Source organism: Podarcis cretensis, assembly GCF_951804945.1.
Source record: "Podarcis cretensis genome assembly, chromosome: 2".
Lineage (NCBI taxonomy): Eukaryota > Metazoa > Chordata > Lepidosauria > Squamata > Lacertidae > Podarcis > Podarcis cretensis.
Window position 1 is genome coordinate 13,670,907 of NC_137171.1, and position 26,476 is coordinate 13,697,382.

The 26,476-nt window shown below is 43.7% G+C and overlaps 1 protein-coding gene across 2 annotated transcripts in view; it reads left to right on the top strand.

Moving 5' to 3' along the window:
• ANKRD52 (ankyrin repeat domain 52) overlaps window positions 1–26,476 on the top strand; it is a 70,246-nt gene that overhangs the window by 18,720 nt on the left and 25,050 nt on the right. For both annotated transcript variants that reach the window (XM_079966348.1, XM_079966347.1), the window contains exons 5-20: window positions 1,746–1,946; window positions 4,133–4,220; window positions 6,752–6,894; window positions 8,336–8,548; window positions 8,682–8,760; window positions 9,808–9,922; window positions 10,330–10,412; window positions 17,476–17,593; window positions 19,325–19,393; window positions 20,147–20,287; window positions 21,143–21,220; window positions 22,049–22,160; window positions 23,839–23,910; window positions 24,756–24,957; window positions 25,142–25,229; window positions 26,007–26,124. In XM_079966348.1, the coding sequence (XP_079822474.1) occupies window positions 1,746–1,946; window positions 4,133–4,220; window positions 6,752–6,894; window positions 8,336–8,548; window positions 8,682–8,760; window positions 9,808–9,922; window positions 10,330–10,412; window positions 17,476–17,593; window positions 19,325–19,393; window positions 20,147–20,287; window positions 21,143–21,220; window positions 22,049–22,160; window positions 23,839–23,910; window positions 24,756–24,957; window positions 25,142–25,229; window positions 26,007–26,124 (1,920 nt within the window). The remainder of the gene's footprint in view (window positions 1–1,745; window positions 1,947–4,132; window positions 4,221–6,751; window positions 6,895–8,335; window positions 8,549–8,681; window positions 8,761–9,807; window positions 9,923–10,329; window positions 10,413–17,475; window positions 17,594–19,324; window positions 19,394–20,146; window positions 20,288–21,142; window positions 21,221–22,048; window positions 22,161–23,838; window positions 23,911–24,755; window positions 24,958–25,141; window positions 25,230–26,006; window positions 26,125–26,476) is intronic.

Sequence of the window (26,476 nt, forward strand, 5' to 3'; positions counted from 1 at the left end):
CGATTGGCTGCAGGAGCTTCCTACACCCAAGCGGAAGCCGCGTCAGACATTCGGCTTCCTAAAAACGTTCGCAAACCGAAACACTTCTTTCCGAGTTTGCGGCGTTCAAGAGCCGATTTGTTCGACAACTAAGCTGTTCGAGAGCCAAGGTACCACTGTATTAAAAACAATTAAAACAAATTACAGCCACAGAAATAGGGTGGGTCTTAAAAACACAGGTCTCAGGTGTTGAACAGAGAAGTGAAAGAAGATTCCACCTAAACATTAGGAAGAACTTCCTGACAGTAAGAGCTGTTTGACAGTGGAATTTGCTGCCAAGGAGTGTGGTGGAGTCTCCTTCTTTGGAGGTCTTTAAGCAGAGGCTTGACAACCATATGTCAGGAGTGCTCTGATGGTGTTTCCTGCTTGGCAGGGGGTTGGACTCGATGGCCCTTGTGGTCTCTTCCAACTCTATGATTCTATGATTCTAGGTGATTGTCAACATTTGCTGAAAGCTGTATAGTGAAGGAGCCAGATGCATCTCTGTGGGGAGGGAATTCCACAGCCACCAGAGCATGGAGCACTATGAGCAAGTCCTCACTGTCCAAAAGGGGGTGTAGCTGAAAACAGGCACCCCGCAAGTCCTCAAGGTCATCTGAGCCTCAAGTGACAATGTTGGATCCAGGAGTTACCCCCAAGCTACAAACCTGCTCTTTCCAGGGGAGTGCAACCCCAACCAGAGAAAGCTATCTTACTGTTCCTGACGCCCCCCAAATCTGCTCTGGAGTGTTAGAGGAAAACCCAGAGCTGATGTGGCAGAAGTTGCATTGCATGAGCGGATGTCCTTCTGCTTGCACAGTTGCTTTGTTGGCTGTAATCCTATACCAGGCAGCGTGGGCATATTACTGAAACCAAGCCAGCTGCTGTGTTTGTGAGGCCTTGGATCTAAAGCCCTTCTTGGCTGGGTTCTCATCTCCTGCCCCCACCTGAGGCTCACATGAACCCTTGCTGCTGCCTCCCCACCCTCCTCTCTGGTAGTCTCTAACACTCTCACCCTAGCTGTCTAGATCTTGAAGCTTTGACCTGACAGTAAGCTGCTTTTAGAGAGAAGACTTCCTTAGAATTCAGACTAATCTCATTTGAGCTTGGAGGCTTGACACACTGAAAGTATGAATCCGAACATTTTTGGCACCTTGGGAATTGGGGCAAAAGGAGACCGTTTCACATTATTGCCCTTTTAGTTGTTGTATCAATTCAGGTGCTTTATTTAATATTCTGCATATAGCAGGCGCCTGTAATACTTAAAACTCTTTGCCACCAGCAGACCAGCCAATAATTGACACCAAGACCTGATTTCTTAACTTCCCAGATGTTCTACTCTGGTTTGGGGCTTTTTGAGCCTTGCAGGGTTAAGAAGATGAAGGAGAGAAGGAATTGGTAGTAGGATGAGGGATATATTGAGTTGTGCCTTACAGTGCTGGCTCCTCTTTCAGCCATCATCATTCCTCATTGTGCGCCCACTTAGCTCTGCTAGAACTTCAACCTGTAGTACCTCATGCTAGGATGCTCTTGGTCCGTCTGATATTTCCCAGCAGCATATTCTGCAGTGTTTTAGGTTAGCTTTGTTTGAAAATTCCAATTCTGCCACACAGCATAGTACTATCAGCTTGTTCCTCGGCTCTTTAATTATTCTTCTAGTGATCCTTTGCCTTGCTCAAGCAGTCTTTTAAAAAAAGACCTTTCTGTCTGTGTTCTGTCCCTGGCAGAAGGCACTTAACCTCCTCCTAAAGCACTCTGCGGACGTCAACGCTCGCGACAAGTATTGGCAAACACCACTGCACGTTGCCGCTGCCAACAGAGCCACCAAGTGTGCTGAGGCCATCATCGCCCTGCTAAGTAGTGTTAATGTGGCAGACCGCACCGGCCGGACAGCACTGCACCATGCTGTACACAGTGGGCACATTGAGGTAAGGGTGCGCTTCTTTTTATGGAAGGGTTTTCTGTGCATTCCTCCTCTGTTGGATAAGTAGTGAAATGGGGGGTGGTCTAGTCCGAAAAGCATTTGGGGCTTACGACAGAACAACACTGCGTGGAAAACCCGTGCTGTAAAACTCGAGTAGCTGCTACTGTTGTGAGGAAACACCTTTCTGCTTGACACTTTTCTGGTGCAACCCCGCCCTTTGCAAGCCACTTCTTTCCTCGCACGGTTTCAAACTTGTTTCTTGGAGGAGAGATTTGCCTTCAGGCAAAAAGAGCAGATTTAATCTATTGACTTCCTTCCAAAGAAGCCCAGGTTGGAAAACACTTCTTTGATTAAAAGAATACAATTAAGAAGAAAATAAACAAAAATGTTTAAAAACCATTAAAAGCACCTGAAAAACAATAAAGCATCTCAAACCAATGTAAGAGCAGGTGCAACCAAGTCACAGAAGCAGATACAGTGGTGTTGATACATATGTTTGTAATTCTGACCTTTAGGGATCCTTTGCTCCTCCTACAGACTCCCTGAACGATGACAGGAACTCTGGGCAATATGTTCAAGGTGTTGCATATCTGCATTTGTGCTCTGGAGCCTGTCATACGGCCTATAATGTAGAATCTAGCAGTTGTCACAGGGACCCTGCTGGCTGTGCTTTCGTTTTTTGAAGAGAAACAAGTTTCTAGTCCTTATAGCTTTAAAGAAGATTCTCAGAAAATGTGGTTCCTCTTCTCCCGCCACCAGTATTTCAAACACAGAGGAAGCGCACAGAAGAGTGAACTACCGTATTTTTCGCCCTATAGGATGCACTTTTCCCCCTCCAAAAATGAAGGGGAAATGTGTGTGTGTCCTATGGGGCGAATGCAGGCTTCAGGAAGCTATCCGCAAGCCTTGCGAGCCCGGCAGGAGTTCCTGCCGGGCTCGCAAGCCTTGCGGGCGGCAGCCCGAAGCACGGGTAACGCTCCGGAGCACACCCCGGGCTTTGGGCAGATATCGGCCAGCCCCACAAGCTCGGGGGACAGCGGGGAGGCAGAGCGCCGCCATCCCGCTATTCCCCGACCTGGTTTGGAGGCTGGCGGTGGGGAGAAGCAAGCTTCTCCCCACTGCCAGCCCCACAAGCTCAGGGGACAACGGGGCAAGCCGCTGCCCCATGGAGGCTAGGGAGGCTGTCCCTGAAGGCAGAAGAGGGAGACGGAGCGCTCCGTCTCCCTATTCTAGCTTGGGGATGGCTGCGGGGGGGGGGGGGATAAATTTCCCCCCCTTGATTTCCCCCCCCAAAAAACTAGGTGCACCCTATGGGCCGGTGCGTCCTATGGGGTGAAAAATACAGTATATATTTCAGCCTTCCTTCACAACAACAAAACATGAACAAAAGTTCAGCATGCGGGGTTGTATCTAACATGAGTCCTGCTCACAGATGACCCATTGCATTTAATATACCTCCATTATGTCCATTAATATCAGCAGATCTGTTCTGAGTGTGACTCTTGTTGGATACATCCTACTGCCCCAGAAATGCCAACCATAAGGGAAACCATACAGAATGATGGAAATGGTAATCTCAGCTGTAAAAGTGCCAGAATTTCATTTTGTTTGGAAGCTCAAAATGCTGGCCCCTTTCTTCAGATTGTGTATAGTGTCACTTTCCTACTTAATTGCCAGGCAGAGGTGCGGTTACATGCTTATCTGCCTTCTGAAGTTAGCTTTGCTGAGAAATAAAACCTGGCTCACAGTCGAGGACACATTTCTCTTATGTAATAAAGATGGTCTTTGGGGCATCACCTAACCTAGACCTTCCCTTGCTGCTTCTGTTTGCTGTTAGGTGTGCCAGTGGTGCATGAAAACTGTGTATGAGTAGGTGCCAAGAAGAGAGGAGTTGAGTGGGGAAATGGCTCAGAATTTATATTTGTATTTACTCATTAATGTGGCTTAATTTGTTATTTCTGTGACATTCGCTGTTGCTTTTGTTTTATTTTCCTGTACATCACTTAGATATATTTTCATATGTTAAGCAGTACAGAGATTGCCTTAAAAAGCTGTAAATAATAAATCCCAAGGAGACAGGTGCTGATTCCACAGCACTGCACCAGCAGGAAGTTCTAAGTAAATGGACATGCTTTTGTAAAAAAAATAAAAATTCCTGTTTGTGACTCTTTTTTCTCCACCTTTTCTTAGATGGTTAACCTGCTCTTAAATAAAGGGGCCAATCTGAGCACATGTGACAAGAAGGAGAGACAGCCAATACATTGGGCAGCCTTCCTTGGTATGTTTTTCTCTTCCTTTTGCAGGCCCTCTGATATCTCTCTCTCTCTCTCTTGTTTGTATGAGTCTGTGTGTGTGTGTGTGTGTGTGTGTGTCTGTGTGTGTCTGTGTGTGTGTTGTGATTGCACACACACACGAGAGTGAGAGTGTGTGTTGTAATCATACACATGGATGTTTGAGGAGGAGCTTATATGTAAAGGGATAGACTATTCTGAATACGTATCCAGCATGGAATGCAGGATATTGGAGTTCTGGTGATCTGTGAGCCAGGAAGTTGTTGGTTCAAAGCTCGCCTCTGTTCAGGCATCAAACTTAGACTTTTACATCTAATGCAAGAGGTGACTGGGCAGCAATGGGTCATTCCACCCATTCTTTCTCTAGTTTCCTCCCTCTGCTCATCTCATCTAATGTGGTGAGCAGGGTTCTAGCTGGTGAGAGCTGAGTTACCTCCTACTGTTTTGGGTCATTAAAGGTATGTGCAATGCATTCAGGTTGCAAGGTGGTGACAGCATTTCTGCTATGAATTTACCTGGTGTTATTAGATAAACCTCTTGGACTGCTCTTCCCTCCACCCCCCACATTGCAATCTGCAATATGGGAATAACAGTTCCAACTTGTCTCATGTCACATATTAATGAGGGATGCGGGTGGCACTGTGGACTAAACCACTGAGCCTCTTGGCTTGCCGATTGGAAGGTCGGTGGTTCGTATCCATGTTACGGATTCCCGTTGCTCTGTCCCAGCTTCTGCCAACCTAGCAGTCTGAAAGCACACCAGTGCAAGTAGATTAATAGGTACCGCTGCGGCGGGAAGGTAAGCGGTGTTTTCGTGCACTCTGGCTTCCGTCACAGCGTTCCGTTGCACCAGAAACGGTTTAGCCATGCTGGCCACATGACATGGAAAGCTGTCTGTGGACAAACACCGGCTCCCTCAGCCTGAAAAGCGAGATGAGTGCCGCACCCCATTTTTGACTGGACTTAACCATCAGGAGTTCTTTGCCTTTTAATGAGAGATACGCGATGTACCCTGATTGCTCAGGAAGTGTTACGTAAAATGCCTTTGGGGTTGCACCACTCCCAGCTTCCCAGTCGCTCCACAATATGGTGAGACTGAGTCAAACCAAGTAACAGGGTGGCCATTTGCACATAGCTGATAGGAAGGGAGACAGAAAGGGAGCACTCATGTTTATGGCCAGAAGCAGGAATCCCATGAAGAGCCAAGGTGGAGGAAGACCACGACTTCAAAGGGCAGGAGTCCCAAGTAGGTGCCAACCACTGTACAAACTCAGCTGATGTTGTGGTGCCTCCCAATGCTTAAGGATGGGTTTAACTCTGGGCACCATTTTGAAAATGGCACATGGGCATTTGTACTCATTGTGCTTGCTTCATTCGCCTCAAGAGTTAGGCCATCGCAATATGCTATGGTGATGAGAATGATGATTGATTGTTGAATCCGCTGCTTAAAGACTACCTTCTGATTCTTTTTCTCCTAATGGAAGGAGTTCTCTTTAGGGGAAGTTCAAAGATATCTCCACCCAGAGGGAACCCAGTCACACAAACAGTCATTAAGATACACCAGCAGCTATTAACATACTATCTAGAGCTATTAACACCTCATTAGTCTTTTTTGCAGCTTCAACTGAGAAAAGGGGGTGGGGAGAGGGGAGAGCTGTTTTTTTTTTCTACATTAAAGAAGAAAGCTGCATGTTTAATCATCCCTTTTGTACTCTTCCTCCTTTTTTTTTTTTTTGCCAAGCATGTAAAGCTGAATGTTAACGAGTTAAATGTGCACAGGTTGCAATTTACTCTTTTAGGGCCATAAGTTTGGTTTATGAAATTATATAAAGTAAAACTGTGCTCAAATTGAACTGCCATTATCTTTTTTAAAAACACCAAAACAAAAGATGTCAGTCAAAGAAATGGACCGCCAAAGCATAGAAACCTGAAGTAAGTCTAGAGGTTGAGCAGATAAATATATATGGAAGTGGCAAGTAGGGAAAACATATAGATTACAGTGTGCAGCCCTGTCCCTGCATTAGATGCCCTCTGTATCTGCCCATAAGCTGTTAAGCACCGAGCAGAAGAAAAGTTTGAAATCTTTCATTGTATGGTAGACGCTGAATCTAAAATTCAAATATCCTTGTTTTGGGTGCTTTTTCTATCACCCAGTCCATGGAAGAAGGAGGAAGAAAGATTCCTGATCTAGTGAAATTCCTGGCAGGACAAAGAATTGAAATCTTGCAGAAATCACCACATTTGGCTGTGTATAACGTAGTGAATTGGCTCAGACAACCTTTTAAGGCGACAAAATCCACAGCTCGGCAATAACTATTAGCACCAGCCAAAATATCACAAAAAGCGTGGCAATTTTTGATTCTGTGGATTCTTATAGTCCAGTGCTACCTTCATTGGCTTCCAACATGAGCAGATCTGTATGGGAGTGGGAAGCCTTGTTCAAATTGCTATCTCTGTGTTTGCCTGTGTTGCCTCTCTGTGTTATACCTCTCTGTGCTTGTACATTGCCTCCTCCCAGGGCATCTGGAAGTATTGAAGCTGCTTGTGGCCCGAGGAGCTGACGTTACGTGCAAGGACAAGAAGGGTTACACACTGCTGCACACGGCAGCAGCCAGTGGCCAGATCGAGGTTGTGAAACACCTGCTGAGGCTTGGAGTAGAGGCAAGTGCTGTGAATGTACCAACTCAGTGGGCACTGCTCCTGCTTATTCTGACAGTACTCTTAACAGTGTGTACCTGTACTTTGAAACATGTGCAGGCATAGTTTCAGACAGGTTAGGTGCTGCAGGGGAGGGGATTATTGCAACAATATGAAAAAACCTGGAAGCAGCTTTGTCACACGGATCTTCATCGTGAAATGCATGTAGGTAGCCCCAGTGTTAACGATGCTTCCCCCTTGCGATACGTGTTTTCAAGATGCAGGTGTTTAAAAACAAATGTTTGGAAGTAACTGTATGTGGATGCTAACTGCCGTCTTGGTGTTATTTTACCGGTGATTTCTAATGCTTGCTGGATTCTGTCTCCACAACCAGCGCAACAGGCAGGAAAAAGCTGCAAGGGCATGTACTGCTTATCTTTTAATCGAAACCCAAGGTTTTATACCGGCTTCAACAAACCCCCTGCTTATACCTGCTGCTGCACTTTTTAGCTAGACGATCTATTTTTTTATTTCCAAAAATAAATACCGTATTTTTCGCCCTATAGGACCCACCGTCCCATAAGGCGCACCTAGTTTTTTTTTTTGGGGGGGTGGAATAAAGGGGAAAAAATTTATTTCCCCCCCAGGTGCGGGGCTGGGGCGGGGGAAGCCCGAGCTCCCCCTGACCCCAGCCCCCAGAACAGGCAACTCTCCGCAAGCCGCGGGAGCCCAGCGCCGGGCTCCTGCGCCCTGCGGAGAGCTGCGTGAAGCCTGGAGAGCGAGAGGGTCGGTGCACACCGACCCCTCTCGCTCTCCAGGCTTCAGCGAAAGCCTGCATTCGCCCCATAGGACGCACACACATTTCCCCTTCATTTTTGGAGGGGGAAAATTGCGTCCTATAGGGTGAAAAATACAGTAAATGAAAAAATAAAAAGTTGAATAAAAAGTTAATGTGAGCAGGCAAGCGCAGTAGGTTGGGCTAAGAAGCAAGTGTATACCTGAAGGAGCATCTCCACCCCCATCGTTCAGCCCGGACACTGAGATCCAGCGCCGAGGGCCTTCTGGCGGTTCCCTCCCAGCGAGAAGTGAGGTTACAGGGAACCAGGCAGAGGGCCTTCTCGGTAGTGGCGCCCGCCCTGTGGAATGCCCTCCCGTCAGATGTGAAGGAAATAAGCAGCTATCTTCTCTTTAAAAGACATCTGAAGGCAGCCCTGTTTAGGGAAGTTTTTAATATTTAATGCTGTATTGTTTTTAACACTTGATTGGAAGCCGCCCAGAGTGGCTGAGGAAACTCAGCCAGATGGGCGGGGTATAAATAATAAATTATTGTTATTGTTATTATTATATTTGAAGGAGCTTCTGTGGCCTTGGGCAGCCCAATAATGTAGTTGCTGCTCTTCTTTCTGACCAAGCCCTCTCTGTACATCACGTTCACATGCTTGCCTTTTTACACTTGTCCTTGTAGATTGATGAACCAAATTTCTTTGGCAACACTGCACTTCACATTGCCTGTTACATGGGCCAGGATGCTGTGGCCAATGAACTGGTCAACTACGGCGCCAATGTCAATCAGCCCAATGAGAAGGGCTTCACCCCCCTGCACTTTGCTGCCGTCTCCACCAACGGAGCCCTGTGCCTGGAACTTCTCGTCAACAACGGAGCTGACGTGAACTTTCAGGTATGAGCACTCAAGTCAGGATTCGGTCAGGATTTGAGGGAAGGAGCCTCAGCGAGGATGGGAGAACTAAAGGCAAATTTATGTTGTAGTTAGCAGGACATGTCCACTTGCTAAATTGCTGTGATGTTTTCAGAGTAAAGAAGGGAAGAGTCCTTTGCACATGGCTGCCATTCACGGACGGTTTACACGCTCTCAAATTCTCATACAAAACGGTAAGCTTTCAGTCGCCCGTCGGTATTTATGCTTAATATTTAACAGTCTTCCTTTCTGATTAGAGTTATTCACTATTCCTTGTAGTCCTTCCCAGTTCTTCCTTATAATTCACAGAGTAATGTTGTGTCTGCAGACATTTCAGATGTAGCTGTGCGTATTTTGTTTCACTTGCAGTGGTTTACCTCGTGTATAATTTAAGCAAATTCTTTTCTTACGCTGAGGCCGGAAGTCAAAACCAAAGTCCAGTTTACTGTGAGAAGGTTTAATACAATGAAACCATTACATTATTCCATAAAAATCAGATCTAACCCCTTGGTTTTCACAGTATTCCTTGAACTATAGAAGCATCAGTTGGTCCACTCTTAACTCATGTCCTTACTGTTCTGAAGTCATGCCCCAAATATTAGTGAGTTATTTAAAGTAAAATGAAGGCATTAGCAGTAGACCCAAAAGGACTGAAAATCATTCCTTGTCAGATCTAGTACAGGAGTTGCCAGCTAGAATTTTGAAGAAGTGCTGTGAGCGTTAGTCACAAAATGGCTGCCATTGGAGTGAAACATTACACAAAATGGCTGTCTTGGCGTTGTGGCATAACACAAAATGGTTGCCATATCTAAAAGATTATCTTTCTTTAGTTTTTTCTTTTCCCTTTCTCCCGTTTTCTCTTTCTTTGGATTTCTCCTATTTTCTTCCTTCTCTTTTAGACTAACTAGCTTAGAATGTGTGTGTGTGTGTGTGTGTGTATATAAAAGATACTTTGTAATGGGCATGTATTTTTTATATATTTGAATAAGTATATATATGTTGAAGGAGGCATGTTTAGGAGAGGCTGAGCCAGTGCAAACAGGAACTCATCAGGGAGACCAAGTGCTCTCCTGTGCTTTGGGGATTTTTTGAGGGGATATTTACTGATACCTTTTGCGGAGGTATTGATGGGCACACTGATCTAGTGCATTTCACTTCCCTTCCTGCCAAGCCAGTGTTGCCCCTTGCTTCTGGTCAGTTTGAAGAACAAAGTAAATAATGAATCCTGCTTGCTTTTCTAGGCAGTGAGATTGACTGCGCTGACAAATATGGCAATACCCCCCTCCATGTTGCTGCTAGATACGGCCACGAGCTGCTAATTAGTACTTTGATGACGAATGGTGCTGATACTGCAAGGCAAGGACTTTTTCTTCTTAATGTGGCATCAGTCAGGAGGAAGATACAGTGGGTCACATTTCAGATCACTTGTAATGTATTACGGGTTTGCGTGTACCAGGTTTGCATACACGTTTTGGATAAAGAGCGGTGGATGGTTGAGTGCTGCTTTCAACCTTTTTCGTGCATGTGTGTATGGAGTAACACCTTCCCTACATTAGTGATCGCAAATTCACTAATTATTTACTTCATGCAGAGTGAAAATTTTGTACATTTTGTATACTCACCCAGAAATGGGGTTATTGTTCTAGCAACACAGAAACTCAATTCTGTGTTGCTGCTGGCTGTGTTTTCCACCTTGATGTCAGGTGGTGTGTGTGTGTTTCTCTTTCTCTCTCACACAATAATTCTTTCTTTTGGTTTGCCAGGCGTGGGATCCATGACATGTTCCCCTTGCACTTAGCTGTTCTCTTTGGATTCTCAGACTGTTGTCGTAAGCTACTTTCCTCAGGTATGTGAATAGCACGCCCCTTGCTTGTCCTCTTACTTCAGGTTTTGGATTAGGGTTCTGTTCATAGGAAGCCACAGTCCATTCGCCATATGTGCCTGAATTCAGAGTAAGCCAGCCAGCTTGGGTTGATGGGAATTGTAGTTCAACAACATCTGGAGTGCCAAAGGTTCCCCACACCTGGTCCAAGGGAGGTTGCTGGGAGACCATATTTTTCCATTGTTTAGGGCAAGGGACAACCCAGAGCTTGTTGAGAAGAATAAGGTTTTGCTTATCTTGCTCTGAGGTAGACAGTGGAGTGAAATTTTCTGATTCCTTCATCTGTGCCAAAATGCACCGCTCCCCACAGTTTTTTGCACACACATTCTAAGCTCAAATAATACACGAGCTTGATTACTTTGCATTGGGTTGTCCATTGCACATGCTTTCTTCTTAGCTTAATTACCTTTTTCCCCGTTTATAAAACTAGGTTTTTTCCCTAAAAAATAATGTCAAAAATTAGGGGGCGTCTTATACACGGATACTGCCATGGGTGGACAGGCGATTGGTTGTTGCCGCAAAAATAGAGGGCATCTTATACATAGGGGCGCCTTATAGATGGAAAAATATGATATTTGTTTTTTTTTTTTTATAAATATTTATTGAGATTTTTTAAAATACAAAATGCAAAAATAATAAACAATATAACATGGATCATAACACATTTTTCAGAACTTCTTTGGACTCCCTCGCATCTCCCACTCCCACTTACATCGTTATAAATTTTTTCCAGCAATTTATCATCTTGTTTATATTCTTAAATTTTATTCAGTTAATTTAATCTATTCTCCACAAGTTTATGTTTCCCTCAATCTCACTTATCGTCAAGTTCAATCTAATTCAATGGTAGGCAATTATTTATGATCTAGCATCCTTCTTAGCATTCAACCAAATTACAATACTTTTGTAGATAAATCTTGAATTTCTTCCAGTCTTCTTCAACCCTCTCTTCTCCCAGGTCTCGGATTCTGCCAGTCATCTCGGCCAGTTGCATATAGTCCATCAGCTGCATCTGCCATTCTTCCAGTGTGGGTAGATCTTGAGTTTTCCAGCTCTTGGCAATGAGTATCCTTGCTGCCGTTGTTGCATACATAAAAAATGTTCGGTCCTTCTTTAACACCTTCTGGCCGACAATGCCCAGAAGGAAGGCCTCTGGTTTCTTAGTAAAGGTATACTTAAATACCTTTTTCAACTCATTATAAATCATTTCCCAGAAGGCCTTCACTCTAGGGCAAGTCCACCAGAGGTGAAAGAATGTTCCTTCATGTTCTTTACATTTCCAACATTTATTATCAGACAAATGGTATATTTTGGCAAGTTTAACTGGGGTCATGTACCATCTATATATCATTTTCATTACATTTTCCTTCAAAGCATTGCATGCAGTGAAGTTCAGCCCAGTGGTCCACAACCTTTCCCAGTCCTCAAACATAATATTATGCCCAATATCCTGAGCCCACTTTATCATAACCGATTTAACCATTTCGTCTTGTGTATTCCATTTCAGCAGCAAGTTATACATTCTTGATAAAACCTTAGTTTTTGGCTCTAACAATTCTGTTTCCAACTTCGATTTCTCCACCTGGAACCCTAGCTTTTTGTCATTTTTAAAAACTTCTTTAATCTGAGCGTAATGTAACCAGTCTCGCACTTTATCCTTCATTTTCTCCAAACTCTGCAATTTCCAATTGTCTCCATCTTTTTCTAATATTTCCCAATATTTTGGCCAGTTGGCCTCCATATTGAGTCTTTTTCGGGCCTTAGCTTCCAGAGGTGAAAGCCACCTCGGAGTTTTATTTTCCAATAAGTCTTTGTATTTTGTCCAGACTTTAAAAACTGCTTTCCTGACAATATGGTTCTTAAAGACCTTATTAATCTTAACCTTATCGTACCATAGATATGCATGCCAACCAAAGGCATTATTAAACCCTTCCAAGTCCAATACGTCAGTGTCCTCAAGAAGTAGCCAGTCTTTTAGCCAGCAAAAGGCTGCGGCTTCATAATACAACTTTAGGTCTGGCAGGGCAAAGCCCCCTCTTTCTTTCGCATCAGTTAGTATCTTGAACTTAATTCTGGGCTTTTTGCCCTGCCAGACAAATCTAGATATATCTCTCTGCCACTTCCGGAAACACTCTGTCTTGTCCACAATCTGCAATGTTTGAAACAAAAACAACATCTTTGGCAATACATTCATCTTAACAGCAGCGATTCGGCCTAACAGAGAAAGCTTCAATTTTGTCCAGCTATCCAAATCTCTCTTAATTTCAGACCAACATTTTTCATAATTATCCTTAAATAGACTCAGATTTTTTGCTGTTATGTTTACCCCTAGGTACTTTACTTTTTTAACCACAGTTAGTTCCGTTTCTCTCTGAAACTGTTCCGACTCTACATCTGTCAGATTTTTCCCCAACACCTTAGTTTTCTGTTTATTTAGTTTAAATCCTGCCACCCGACCAAAATCTTGAATCAGTTGTAATACTCTTTTTGTACTAGATTCTGGCTCCTGCAGGGTCAAAACTAGGTCATCTGCAAAAGCTTTAAGTTTATATTGTTTCACTCCGACCTGAATCCCTTCCACCAACCGGTCCCCTCTAATCATATTCAAGAGCACCTCCAGAACTGATATAAATAACAAAGGGGAAATCGGGCAGCCTTGTCGTGTTCCTTTTTCAATTTTAAACTCTTCAGTGACCACATTGTTTACTATCAATTTAGCCTTTTGTTCTGAATATATTGCATCAATCCCATTCTCAAAACCCCGACCCACTCCCATTTCTTTTAAATTTCCCTTCATAAATTTCCAAGAGATATTATCAAAGGCCTTCTCCGCATCTATAAAGATTAACACTGCTTTTGTATTTATATCAATTTGCAAAAGTTCCAAAATGTCAATAATGTTCCTTGTATTAGCAAACATGTGTCTACCTGGGAGAAAGCCTGCCTGATCTTTATGAATTACTTCATTTAGAACTTTTTTAAATCTACTTGCCAAAACATCTGCAAAGATTTTGTAATCCACATTTAAAAGGGAGATGGGACGGTAGTTCTTAAGTTGTGTCTTTTCAGCTTCCGATTTTGGTATCAATGTGATGAAAGCTTCCTTCCACGATTCCGGCGCCCTCCTCCCCTCCATAATTTCATTGCTAACCTCCATCAGTGGTTGAATCAAATGGTCTTTTAATATCTTATAATACTTGGAGGTTAGCCCGTCTGGCCCTGGAGATTTGCCCGGTTTCATGTTTTGAATGGCTTGTTCAATTTCTTGACATGTTATTTTACTATTCAGGAGAGATCTATTTTCTTGTGACAACCTTTTAAGTCCATTTTTCTCTAAAAATTGTTTTATCTCATCCTCATTCTGCGGCCCTTGAGTATATAGTTTTTTGAAGTATTTCTGGAAGCACTTTCTAATCTCCGTGGGGTTCTGAATATTTCTTCCTTCAATTTCCAAATTTGTAACTGTATTCAATTTTTGTCTCTTCTTCAACTGCCAAGCTAGCAGTTTCCCACATTTGTTTGCCGATTCAAAAGTTTTTTGTTTCATTAATTTAATCTTCCACTCTATTTCCTGATTTATCAGTTTAGAATATTGTGCTTGATAGAGTTTGATTTCTCTCAAGATCGGCAAGGACTTCGGGTTTGATCTTAACTTCTTCTCCAATTCTTTTATTTTCTCCAAAATCTTATCTTTTCTGTCATTTTGTTTCCTCTTCCTTGCCACGTTCTGTTGTATCAAGAACCCCCTCATCACAGCTTTACTTGCATCCCAAATAATTCTTTTTTCCGCCACAGTGTTCATATTTATCTCAAAGTAATCCTTCAATGCTTTCTGGGCCTTCTTAGTAATCTCCTGATCTCTGAACAGATTGTCATTCATCTTCCATCTAAAGGAGCCAGTTGGTAATAGTATCATATCCATTTTCAATGCATTATGGTCGGAGCAGGTTTTTGGGCAGATTTCCACCTTTCTGACCTTCGGTGCCAGACCTCTAGTTATCCATATTTGGTCGATTCTTGTCCAAGTCAGCTGAGCTTCAGAGAAGAATGTTCCTTCTTTTCCCAAGGGATTCTTCGTTCTCCAAATATCTATCCAGTCCATATTGTCAGTCATTTCAAAAAAGGTCTTTGGTAGTCTGCCATCTTTAGTGACATTCTGGCTTTGTGACTTATCCATATTTGTTGATACAACCCCGTTCATATCTCCCATCATAATGATGTTGTCATAATCCAGATGTTCCAGCATAGTCTCATGCAACTTCTTGAAAAATTCCGACTTCCCTTCATTTGGTGCATAAATTCCTAATATCAGAATCTTTTCTCCTTGATGTTGTATTTCGATTGCCAAAATTCTTCCATATTCATCTTTAAATAAGAATTTGGGTGACAGGCTCTCTTTTGCATATATCACCACGCCTCTCTTCTTTACTTTGTCTGAAGATATAAATTCCTGACCAAGTCTTTTGTTTATTAGTACTTTCCGATGGAGCCTAGTCACATGTGTTTCTTGTAAGCAAATAATGTCCAATTGTTCCTTTTTCAATATATGAAAAATTTTCCTTCTTTTTTCCGGAATGTTACAGCCATTTATATTCCAACTCAAAAGTTGCAGAGACATCCTGGATAAGTCTGGTTATTTTTCTAGGGGTAGTACCTTGTTCGCTGGGTCTTCAGAATCCGAGGGTGCAGGCACCTCTGGTACTTCAGGCCCCGAGGGTAATTCCAGTCCTTTTTGAAGGTCCTCTCCGTACGCAGTCAGAAATTTGTCTCTATCTTCCAGTGATCTGATTTTAATCTTCTTCCCTCTAAAAGTAAAAGATAATCCTTGAGGAAAGTCCCACCTGAAGATAATTGTGTTGCTCCTTAACAGTCTTGTTAGTTCCAAATAGTCAGCTCTAAGATCCAGCAGTTGTTTAGGAATATCCTTAAAAATTTCGATTCTTTTATCCAGAATGTCCAGTGACTTTCCGTAATGTAAGCCCAAAATCTTATCCCTTTCCTCCTTTGATCTCAATATTATTAAACAGTCTCTGGGCTTCTCTCTCTTTATAAGTCTTCCAAGTCTGAAAGCTGATGTAATTTTGAAGTCCTTTTCCTCTAGGTTCCAAAACTTGGAAAATTCTTTAGTCAGGAACTCAGCTAAGTTGCCTTCTTCCACCTCTGGTATCGACCTTATCCTTAAATTAGTCTGTCTATTCTGTAGTTCTATCATAGAAAGATAGGTCTGGTGTTCACCTACTTGTTTGCTGAGTGGTCTTACCTCTTTCTCTAAATTTCCCAATCTTTGGCTGGTATCTTCAGCCAATTTCCGATTTTCACCTGCAGTCTCCTTCAGTTCTCCAATTGCTTGCACATTTTGTGCAACTTGTCCAGTTAGTCTATTTAAACATTCAGTATTTTGTTCAATTTTAGCTGTTTGTTGATCAGCTTTTTTATCCAAAGATTCCACTTTTTTTTCCAAAGATTCCAGTTTTTCAAGAATTTTCTCTAAAGTAGAACTGATTCCTCCTGAGGCCATCTCTTCCAATTGAAATTCCTCAGTTTCTGCCCCTGGCAGAAAAGCAGCTTCTTTCTCAGAAGTCAGAGTAGGCAAAGTAAGCACAGTAGGCACAGATGATCTACGTGCCTGGGAGACTGCGGTTAGAGTTGTTTGTCTGGTTCTCGGTCCCTTTCTTCTTGCGCCACTCATTCCAGAGTTATCTAAAATTCAAGGTCAAGCTGAGTTGTTCCCATGAGAGAAACAGCGGCCCAGATGGTAATAATCAGACAGGAGGCCGGGAAAGGGAAAGTAAAACAATGCCACTGCTATTAATCCCAAATCCTCTAGGGGGAACTTAAAATGTCTTTAGAAAAGAAGACAAGTTTCCATAAAAATATTGTAATCCCATTTAATGTCCGAGAGCCTTCAATAAGGTAATTTTTAGCAGAGTTAGTGTTTAAAAAGTCACAGTGTTTCAGAGTTTCAGACAGTGCTTGCTGGTATTCCAAAAGATGCTTCAAAGTAACCAGTTCAAACTCCCTCAGATTGTTTCAAAGTTTAAGTTCAAAAGTATCCAGCCCTGCAAGCTGGCTACTCAATTACTCAGGCAGTTCCAGCACCTGGGTTTCTTGCTTTAATTGTAATCCAAATAGAAGAAAGGTATCAAAGTCCACATAAAAGTCATATAATCAATTACTTAGAGTCCTTATTCAACTTAGAAATAATTTCCATGGATGCCCAGATCTGTTAGGTTAAAAGTTCACTCTTTGCCTCCACTCCTCCGGCTCTTTGCTTAATGATTCAATGACAGCGGAAGACGGACTTCCTATTTTTCGTCACTCCGCTTTCAGCCAAATTAAGTACTTAAAGTTCCGAAGCTTTTAAAGTCCGTTTACTCACGGGTTGTTGTTTTCCGAATCTGTAGTTTAGGAAGAAAGGACAGCGCTCACCGACAGCAGCAACGCGGCTTCACTCCGCCGATTGCGGAACGATCCTCAGCGCCGCAACCCCCTCCGCGATCCGGAGCCCCTTACGGGGCTCCTTCAACGTTTTGGGGGCTGCTCCTGGCGCCCGCCGGACCCCAAGACCACAGGCTTCTACTGCCTGTGGTTTTCCTGAATGGGTCCCCGCTTCGCCGCAGCGGGAGACCCTTTTTCGGCGGAGCTTCCCTTTCCCGACTAGGAAAGGGCAGCCATTGCCGTTCGCGCCGCCTCCGGAAGTGGAAAAATATGATATTTGAGCTTTGAAATCCTACCTGACTTCCTAGATTTAGGTTTGGGTCTATAGAGCTGGTATACTGCTGGTAAGGAACAGTGTGGTAGGAGAAATATAAATAAATGAGGACCAGAAGGTGCTCTTCACTGTCTGACAAGTAACAAGGCACAGAAGGCCCATCAACTGAACAATTGAGCTCTGCACTTGTGAAGGATTATTGAGACATTTTAGAAATCTGAACTCCAGATAATAAACTTCCCATGGAAACGCTGGCCAGAATCATGGACTTGACCATGAACCTTGACCAGTTCCCTGCTGTTTTCTGATTCACAGGTCAGTTGTACAGCATCGTCTCTTCACTTAGCAATGAGCATGTGCTGTCTGCAGGCTTTGATATCAATACGCCAGATAACCTCGGGAGGACCTGCCTCCATGCTGCTGCTTCCGGAGGGTGAGTAGTCAATCAGTTTGTTACTTAGGCAACATATTCTTCAGAACTGATCAGCATGATTTTATTGCCATGTTGCTTATTCCTATCTCACTGGCTACCTTTGGTTAAGTAAAGAGGAGGGAAAGGTTAAAAGACTGTCTGGCTTTGTTTATTTCTGTTTAACTAGAACAGATTCAGGTTTCCATTGCCTTGAAGTACTGTACTGCTGTGGTGGTGTAATCAAATTGAAGCTCTCTTCTAATCCCCAGTGTTCAGAGCTAATATTGGGAGATTCCTTGCTTGTGTGAAGTGGAATTTCCAATTGCACTTCAGAACAAATATGAGAGGATTTGCTTTGATCCAGCAAACATACTATAAGAGAGAAGAATCTGTTCCTCAAGGGCTCCATGCAACCTTCAGCCTAATTACCTGTGGGAGGGGAAGAAGCCATAAGGAAGGAAGGGTGGAAAAAGCATGGTGGAGGGAGCAAAATTTAGCAGAAAGTGATGGTAAGGGGCAGGGGGGACCTTTTGCAAGCAAGCAGTTCAGATCTCTAGCAAGAGTGGTCTGTGTCATTTTCTCAGCATCCCACTGAACAGGGTGGAAGTGGGGAGAGGAAAAAAGGATGCCCCACCCACTTTTGGTTAATTTCCCCCCTTGCTGCCAGCATGTGGCTCCTGACAAATCTCCCTCCCGCCCTGGAAATGTCCCTTGAAAGGAGAAACAATATTTCTCATCATAGAATCCCATGTCTGCATTGCTATCTTTCCCAGTTGCTCTAGACCAGGGGTAGTCAACCTTTTTATACCTACTGCCCAGTAATGCATCTTTCTTGATGGTAAAATTTCTTTACTGCCCACCAGTGCTCGATGGAAGGAGGATTCAGCTTGTGCCATAGAACCCCCTCCCGCCCACCTTGAATCCTGAAACGCCCACTAGTGGGAGGGAGGGACCAGGTTGACAACCCCTTCCCTTGACAGGGATCTCCATCCCAGCTAGAGGATAAGCCACACCCACAAATATATAGTTCTCTTGGGAACTGTGCTCTCAGGACAGCATTTTCCATGGATGTGGAACAGCCACAGTTAGTTAAAATGTGTGCCAGCAAAATTGAAGCTGTTATACTTCCAAAGTGTACAAAAACCTGGATTCAGGTTGACCCTGCATGTAAATACAAAGAAAACCAGAGGGTATCTGTGTGCTTCTTGTCCAGCGGCTACCATTTTGAATATTCCAAGCTATATAAACAATTCACTCTGCATTCAGGCAGACCCAGTACTCTTGGGTCAGTTTTTTTTTAGAGTGCAATCACATTGTTCAAATGTATTCTATTTTTTTATTTGACTTCTCGAGTGGGCACTAGGACACAACCTGGTGGGTGTTGTCTTGGTCCATTTGCTTGAAGAGGCAGAAACAACGACACCCTTGACTTGGAGGGCAGTTTATGTTTTCTGCTCTACTTAAAAATAGGACATACTTTGCTACCACTCCGCTAGCCCTTTAGTTTTCTAATCAGTTGGTAAAAAGCAAGCTTGAGTGAATTGTGTTTTATCAAGCCTACATCCTTGATTGGAAATCGTCCTTGATCTTTTCTGCTATCTCCTTCCTAAGAGATTGCTTCCCCCCTATGCCTTTCAATCCTACTGAGGCTTCCCACCTTGTAAAATCTCTCTACTTTCTCATTCTAATAGCCTCTTTAGTTCAATCACATTGTTCATATGTATTCTATATTTGTTTTTGGCCTCTCTGTAGGAATGTTGAATGTCTTAACTTGCTGTTGAGCAGCGGAGCTGACTTGAGGAGGAGAGATAAGTTTGGAAGGTAAATTAAGAGCACCATGCAGTTTTGCCTTTGGGCAAGGAAAGGCTGTTGTTCAGTGGCATTGAAACCTGCCCAAAGGCTGTGAAGGCCTTGCACTGTGTTAACAGGAGACTGCTTTTATAAGTGTGACTCAGTGCTTATTGCACTGAGGATGAGCTTAAGGTGCTCACTTGCAGAAATGTTTTTGCTCAACCAAAGCTCAGTGCTGCTCTGTTGGGAGCTGCTGAATTAGAAGGAGAGGGATTATTATACATTGCTTTTCTGTTTGTTAATGCAACACAGCATTCGCAAGAGCCACTGATGCACTGGATGACGTGTCTGCTTTGAAGGTCGTGAGATCACAGTTAACGCCCCTCTTTAGTCAGGGACTCATAATCTCAGTCTTTGTTCTCTATCTGTAAAATGGCATTTGCAGAGGAACCCTTAGAAAGTGGCTTTGAGGGTGAATGCTCTACATCACCCGAAGAACTTTTTGTTAATGAGCGATATAAAGTGGGCGTAAATAAAAGACATAGTAGATCAGCTGGGATGCAAAGGACACGTCGACTGAGGACTAGCTCAGGACAACACAGCAAACTAACCCAGGTTAGATCCATGCAGGACCAAAAGTTGATATATTAACCCAACGGAGCCTACTCTGTTACCAGATTGAGGAAATGGAAACTCTGAACCACATTCATTGCTTACAGTGCTAACGTATTAAAAGTTCCTTGGTGTTTAGTAAGTGCCTCAAGTCTCGTTTTCCCCATCCAGGACTCCTTTGCACTATGCAGCCGCTAATGGCAGCTATCAGTGTACGGTGACATTGGTCACTGCCGGAGCCAGTATTAACGAAGCTGACTGTAAAGGCTGCACCCCCTTACATTATGCTGCTGCTTCGGACACTTACAGGAGGTAGGAGAAAGGACTTGCGGGGGCTGGGGGGCATTTGCCTAACATGGCAGCAGTCAAGAGCAATTCTTTCACCAGAAAGATCGGCAGTAGATACAGTATTTTTCTTCTCCCTTTCTAGCATTTTTGTGGATAGAAAGTGTAGCATTAAAGCCCTCATTGGAAATATTGTGAAAAATAAATAATGAGCTGGTGCATTCTGGGTTTTTTTTTTTTTTTTTTAATGATTTAAAATGGCAAGGCTCATCTTTGAGGCTTTTATCTAAGAATCATGGTGCTACCTGCCCAAATGTTTAGACATTAGAAACCAAAGTCAAAAATGGCGATGGAGAATTTATACTTCAGATCTTATTCGGGGTGTGCATGACTTTGCTCTGTGCTGTTGCAGTTGTTTCAGACTTTTCCCTGTCTGTAGAGACTTAAGAACATTTCTCCAAAAATAGTTAAAGTTGAAATTCAACTTGCACTATACCTTCTTGGGCTAGTGAAGTTACTTAAATGTCTACAACCCTTTTCCTACTCTCCTGTGTGATGCCAGGCTGATGAATGATGACTTCTGAAAAGTAGCTCAGGCTTATGACACATCTTTTCCCCAGATCATATTTTGCTTCTATGAATTTCATAGATAAATTCAGTCGGAGCCACTGTGGTCATCAAGCTTGATCTATACTGGCTCTTTGTAACCTGTCCTTGATTGACCAGTATCTTGCACGTTTCCCCCCACAAATTTATTCTTGCAATGGATTTCCACATGTGGGATTCCTTTGAAAACTGTATGCAGTACTTTGTTACGTGTTCCTGCACAGTCCCTCTTCTGCTACGTCTCAGCAAAACTGATCTAGGCTTTCACTCTTGCAGAGCTGAGACTCATTCAGGAAACAGCCATGACACTGACGAGGAGCCGCTGAAGGAGTCACGACTGAAGGAGGCAATCTTGTGAGTAGCCCGTCTTAACTTGCCTTAGCATACAGCTTTAGGAGCTCAGCTGCCTCCACACACATGTCTTTTACCAACTAGAGTGACAGTTTGAATTTAACACTTCACTACCAGTTTTTAAGTGACTGATTGGGCTTGGGCAGTGGCCATTGTTAGGGGGTTCTGTCCTATTATTGTGACTTAAATCAACCAGCAGTTGGGCTTTTATCAAATCAGCGTGGGACACAGTCTCTCCAGGTTTTCTTTGCTCCTCCAGCCTCATCTTTAAAATGCATTCCAGACCTTTTCAAAATAAAAGATGCTTTGACCTTTGTTCATCTCCCCCCCACACCGCCTTTTCATTATTGAAACTGAATTTGAGTGGATTTTTATAAAGTGCACAGACATCAGTTTAACATGGAGAGGTGATTTCAGTAACTGCTTCTAAATCTTACATGTGTCATACTTGCACTGGGAAGTGGTTGTGCTGCAGGGAAGAACAGTGGAGTTTCTTTCTACCAACTAGGGCTGCCATATTTCAAAAAGTGAAAATCCAGACACAAAAGTTGGTTGTTGTTTTTCTGAAGATGTATTTGAACTTTCAACATACGTGCCATACAAGTTGGATTGAAAGCAATGTTTTACACAGGGCTGCAGCTGTTCTTATTCTGTCAAACTCTATGAATGAGGGGAATCTCCTTTCTTCACTGAGAGTTGTGGCTCCTGCAGTACAGTTGTGAGACATTTTAATAAGAAACCATGGCAAAGGCTATTTGCGCAGCAATTTTTAGGTCTTTCACACGCATCTAATTCAAAGCATCTGACCTAATCTACTGACATCTGCTCCAGTTGTTTAGAGTTCTTGTTGGATAATGGTGCTGACCCCTCTCTCCGGGACAAGCAGGGATACACCGCTGTCCATTACGCAGCTGCCTATGGCAACAGACAGAACCTTGAGTTGGTAAGCTCGAATTGGGATTGGAGGAACTGGGTCGTGATTTTGGAAGGGAGACTGAGGAATGAATGTTTCTGTGGAAGTTTGGAAGAGCCATATTCTGGGCCACAGCCTTTATTTGTATTCACAGTCAACATGATGAAATACGCTCTCTTGTTGAGTACCTTGCTATTATGCACCCGGTCGCTTTGATGGAATTGAGAGCTGTTCTGAATAGAAACTGGTCACGTTCCCACTGAGCCAGGGTATGCAACTTGTTAACCATGATGTGCACGAGCGGTGTACTGGTGCATGCAGCTCAAGTGCCCAGATTTCATTCCTCCCTTTGTTCCCGTAGGTGCAACAAACCAGAAGTCATTGCTTAGCCTGACAACCTGCCCTTTTGGTTTCTTTTCTGCCTAAAACAAGCCATGATACAAAGCCAAGGTTTGTTTTTGGCTTTCCAATTATGGTTAGTGTGGAGAGAAACAAACCACAAATTGTTGGTTCTGATATCAAAGTAAGCCAAGGTTCATGGTTTGTTGCTCCCAGTTTGTTGCTCCCAGAGGAGTGAAATAGGAGAATGTGAGTTGCAGGCATTAGCATTTACCTCATTAACATTATGGGTTAAACATGCAATGTACCTTGACTTAGTGTTAGGTGCTAAAGCAGCCGTTGTGTGTATATGTTGTGATAGAACATCAGATGCTATATAAGCTTTGAGGATCTAATCAATCCTCTCCAGTAGCACAAACAGGCTGTTTACATGGAAACCAGTTTTAGCAGGGAGCTGCATATGTCTAGGTCCAGGGTGGAAGGCATGGCAGGCATTTTGGCAACTCAGCTGTTGCCTTAAAACCTCTCTTGAATGGTTAGATGAATATCAGTTTTGCTTAGGATCTGAATAACAGCTTTGCGTTATCAGTGTATGAGAATAATATGATCTTTCTTGCTGACTCGTGTGTGTGTGTGTTTGTAGAAAATGTTAATGCCCCAAATGGCTTTTATGAAATAGACAAAGTAATATCTATCAATAAATTGTGGCTGATCCAGGCCCCTAAGCAGAATAAAACAGTGCCTATAAAAATAAAGGCAGCATAATAATTTGAGCAGCAAAGAAATAAGTAAACACAGTCAAGAGCCCACTGGAGAACCAACAAATTAGCACACATCTTGCTCTATAAAATGCACAGAGATAAAAGTGGTCTTAGGTCACATCAATAAAAATAGTGATTTCCAATGGACATTAATCTGGTATTACAATGACTACCCATTCTATGTACTTACAGTGGGGAAAACCACTTAACTGCATTTCATATATTAAAATGTGTGAAATACTTTTTTTAGCCAGAGTTTAGTCTCGGCATAAGAATTCTTAATGCCTCAAGGTGCTTTAACAAAGATAGCAAAGCAATACTATTACCGTTGTGCTACTGAGATATGCTTGGAAAGTGTATTGGCATTCCACATTTGAGTTTTAAGCATTTGAGCATATGATTGCGGTTGTCTAGATTGCACTTCTAGACTCAAGAGCCCATCAAGCTTTTTTTCTGCTTGGTAGTCCTGTGAATGCGTTTGGGGGTTGGTGGAATGCTAATTTCCTGCCTGGGAAAGCTAAAGATTGCTGGCATCATTGCTGCTGTGGGTCCTGGAGGCTAGAAGAGTTAAAGCATTTGAATGGGCATTGTGCTTTTTTGGTTTGTAGCTCCTGGAAATGTCTTTTAACTGCCTGGACGATGTGGAAAGCACCATTCCAGTCAGCCCTTTGCACTTAGCTGTAAGTATATCTATCATAAATCTGGCTTTGCAAGGTTGTGGACTGTGTCTTGCACTGTAAAAAGTCAGAGGCTTGTACAATGAAAGTGAATGCTAAAATCTAGTCAAACGCCAGCAAGTTGCCTCTTTCTTGGTTCGTTTTAGGCTCAGTCACATTTACTTGGAAGTGAGTCCCATTGAAGTAATGTACCGTATTTTTAGCTCTATAGGACGCACTTTTTCCCCTCCAAAAATTAAGGGGAAATGTGTGTGCGTCCTATGGAGCGAATGCAGGCTCCTTGGCTTCAGCGATAGCAACGCGAAGCCTCCGAAGCGCAGAGGGAGCGCTCCCTCGGCTTTGTGTTGCTTTCGCTGAAGCCTGGAGAGCGAGAGGGGTCGGTGCGCACTGACCCCTGTCGCTCTCCAAGCTTCAGGGATAGCCACCTGAAACCTTTGGAGCGCAGCGGGATCTCGCGATGCGCTCCAAAGGCTTCCGGTTCCTTTTGCTGAAGCCGGGAGAGCAAGACTCTCCTGGCTTCAGTAGAGAGGGAGAGCTGCGCAGCGCCCCTTCAGCCAAGCGGGAGGAGAAATGGAAGGGGCTCCGTTTCTCCTGCCGCTTCGCCGAAGGGGCGCTGAGCAGAGAGGGGGAGAAATTTTTTTCCTGCTCTCCCCCTCCTATGGTCCGGTGTTCCTATGGTCTGGTGCATCCTATAGAGCAAAAAATACGGTATTTATTTACCGCTGCTTGGTGGGGTTTTTTAAAAAAATATTTTAAAAACGTAATCATGCTTGGGATTGCACGGCATGTACCGTAGGCAGAAAGAGGCAAGCCGCGCAAAATGAACTAAATACTGATGTTGCTTCCAGGCCTATAATGGTCACTGTGAAGCCCTGAAGACACTTGCCGAGACCCTGGTGAACCTGGATGTGCGGGACCACAAAGGGCGGACGGCTTTGTATCTTGCCACGGAGAGGGGCTCCACGGAGTGTGTGGAGGTGCTCACCAGCCATGGTGCTTCTGCTCTTGTGAAGGAGAAAAAGAAGAAGTGGACTCCCCTACATGCTGCAGGTGAGGGCATGGCATTTCCTTTTCTCGGATGCTTGCTTTCCTTCTCCTGACTGCTGTTGCAAACAAACCTGGAGCACTCGGTAGGTTTTTGCGGAAATGGCAGTTTGAGAAACGATTAGAAAAAGGGAAGTTGTGTACATAGTACTATTTCCCTCCCTAGTTCTTCCTCTTACATTTCTTACAGCTGCCTATGGGAACACCGATTCCCTACATCTTCTCATTGACAGTGGGGAGAGAGTCGACATCACAGATGTCATGGACATCCATGGACAGTGAGTTTTCCCACTGGCTTATATATTAATCGTTCTGTGTCTTTGGGCTGGGAAGTCCTTCCTTCTGTTCCTGATAAGTTCTTTTTGCTCCTCAGGGGTCCCAAACGGTTATACGAATAAATTCTAATTAGAGTCGTACCTTGGAAATCGAATGGAACCCGTTCCAGAAGTCCATTTGACTTCGAAAACGTTCGAAGACCAAAGCGCAGCTTCTGATTGGCTGCAGGAAGCTCCTGCAGCCAATCGGAAGCCCCAGAAGTCCCCTTGGATGTTCGGCTTCCAAAAATAGTTTGCAAACTGGAACAGTCACTTCCAGGTTTGAGGTGTTCGGGAGCCAAATGTTCGGGAACTAAGCTGTTCGGCTTCCAAGGTACCACTGTACAGGAGCTTCCTCTCCTTTGTGCAAAGCCATGAAATAGCACCTTTCTCATAATAACCTACCCACCAAAGCCTCTCCTCCGCCACTTTTATGTTCCTCCTTCTCCAATAGCTGAGAATAGCACTATGGATTCTGATGGCTCCTTCTCCTTGATTTGCAACAAAAGTCCTAAACAACACCTAGCCCCACTCCTGGCTTTGCATCAGCCCTTGCTCTGACTGTTATTTCTTTTTCGAACCCTACTTGGAATTTAAGGCAGCCCTTATACTGATTTTTCTCATTCTAATTGTTGGGGTGCTGCCTCTGCACCTTTCCTTATCAGTGGAAGACCCTTCTGCCTCTAAAATGGGGCCGAGTCAAATTTTGCTATGCCTGAGCCATTATTTCTTGCCTCCCAGAACCCCGTTGATGTTGGCGATCATGAACGGCCATGTGGATTGTGTCCACCTCTTACTTGAGAAGGGATCCACAGTGGATGCAGCAGACAGGAGAGGCAGGACTGCACTGCACCGGGGGGTGAGTAGAAAAAGCTGCTACTGCATTCACAGGCTATAGTAACATAGCCTTGCAGTGAGCACTACATGTGCTGGCTGCACAAGGGAAGGAGAACCAGTGGCCTTTATGGTGTTTCTGGAATCCAGCTCCCATCATCCCCAAGCCAGCCTGAACAGTGACTGGGGATTATGGGAGATGTAACCCAACAACCTCCATAGAGCCGCAGCCTCCCCATTCCTGCCCTAAGTTGTCCTTCAATAACTTACGTTGAAAACCGAATTAGAGACTTCATCTCAGAACATCCCAAACCTTCAGCCAGTCAGAACACAGTGGCTCATCACAGTGGCCGGATGATACTGAAAGGTACCATATT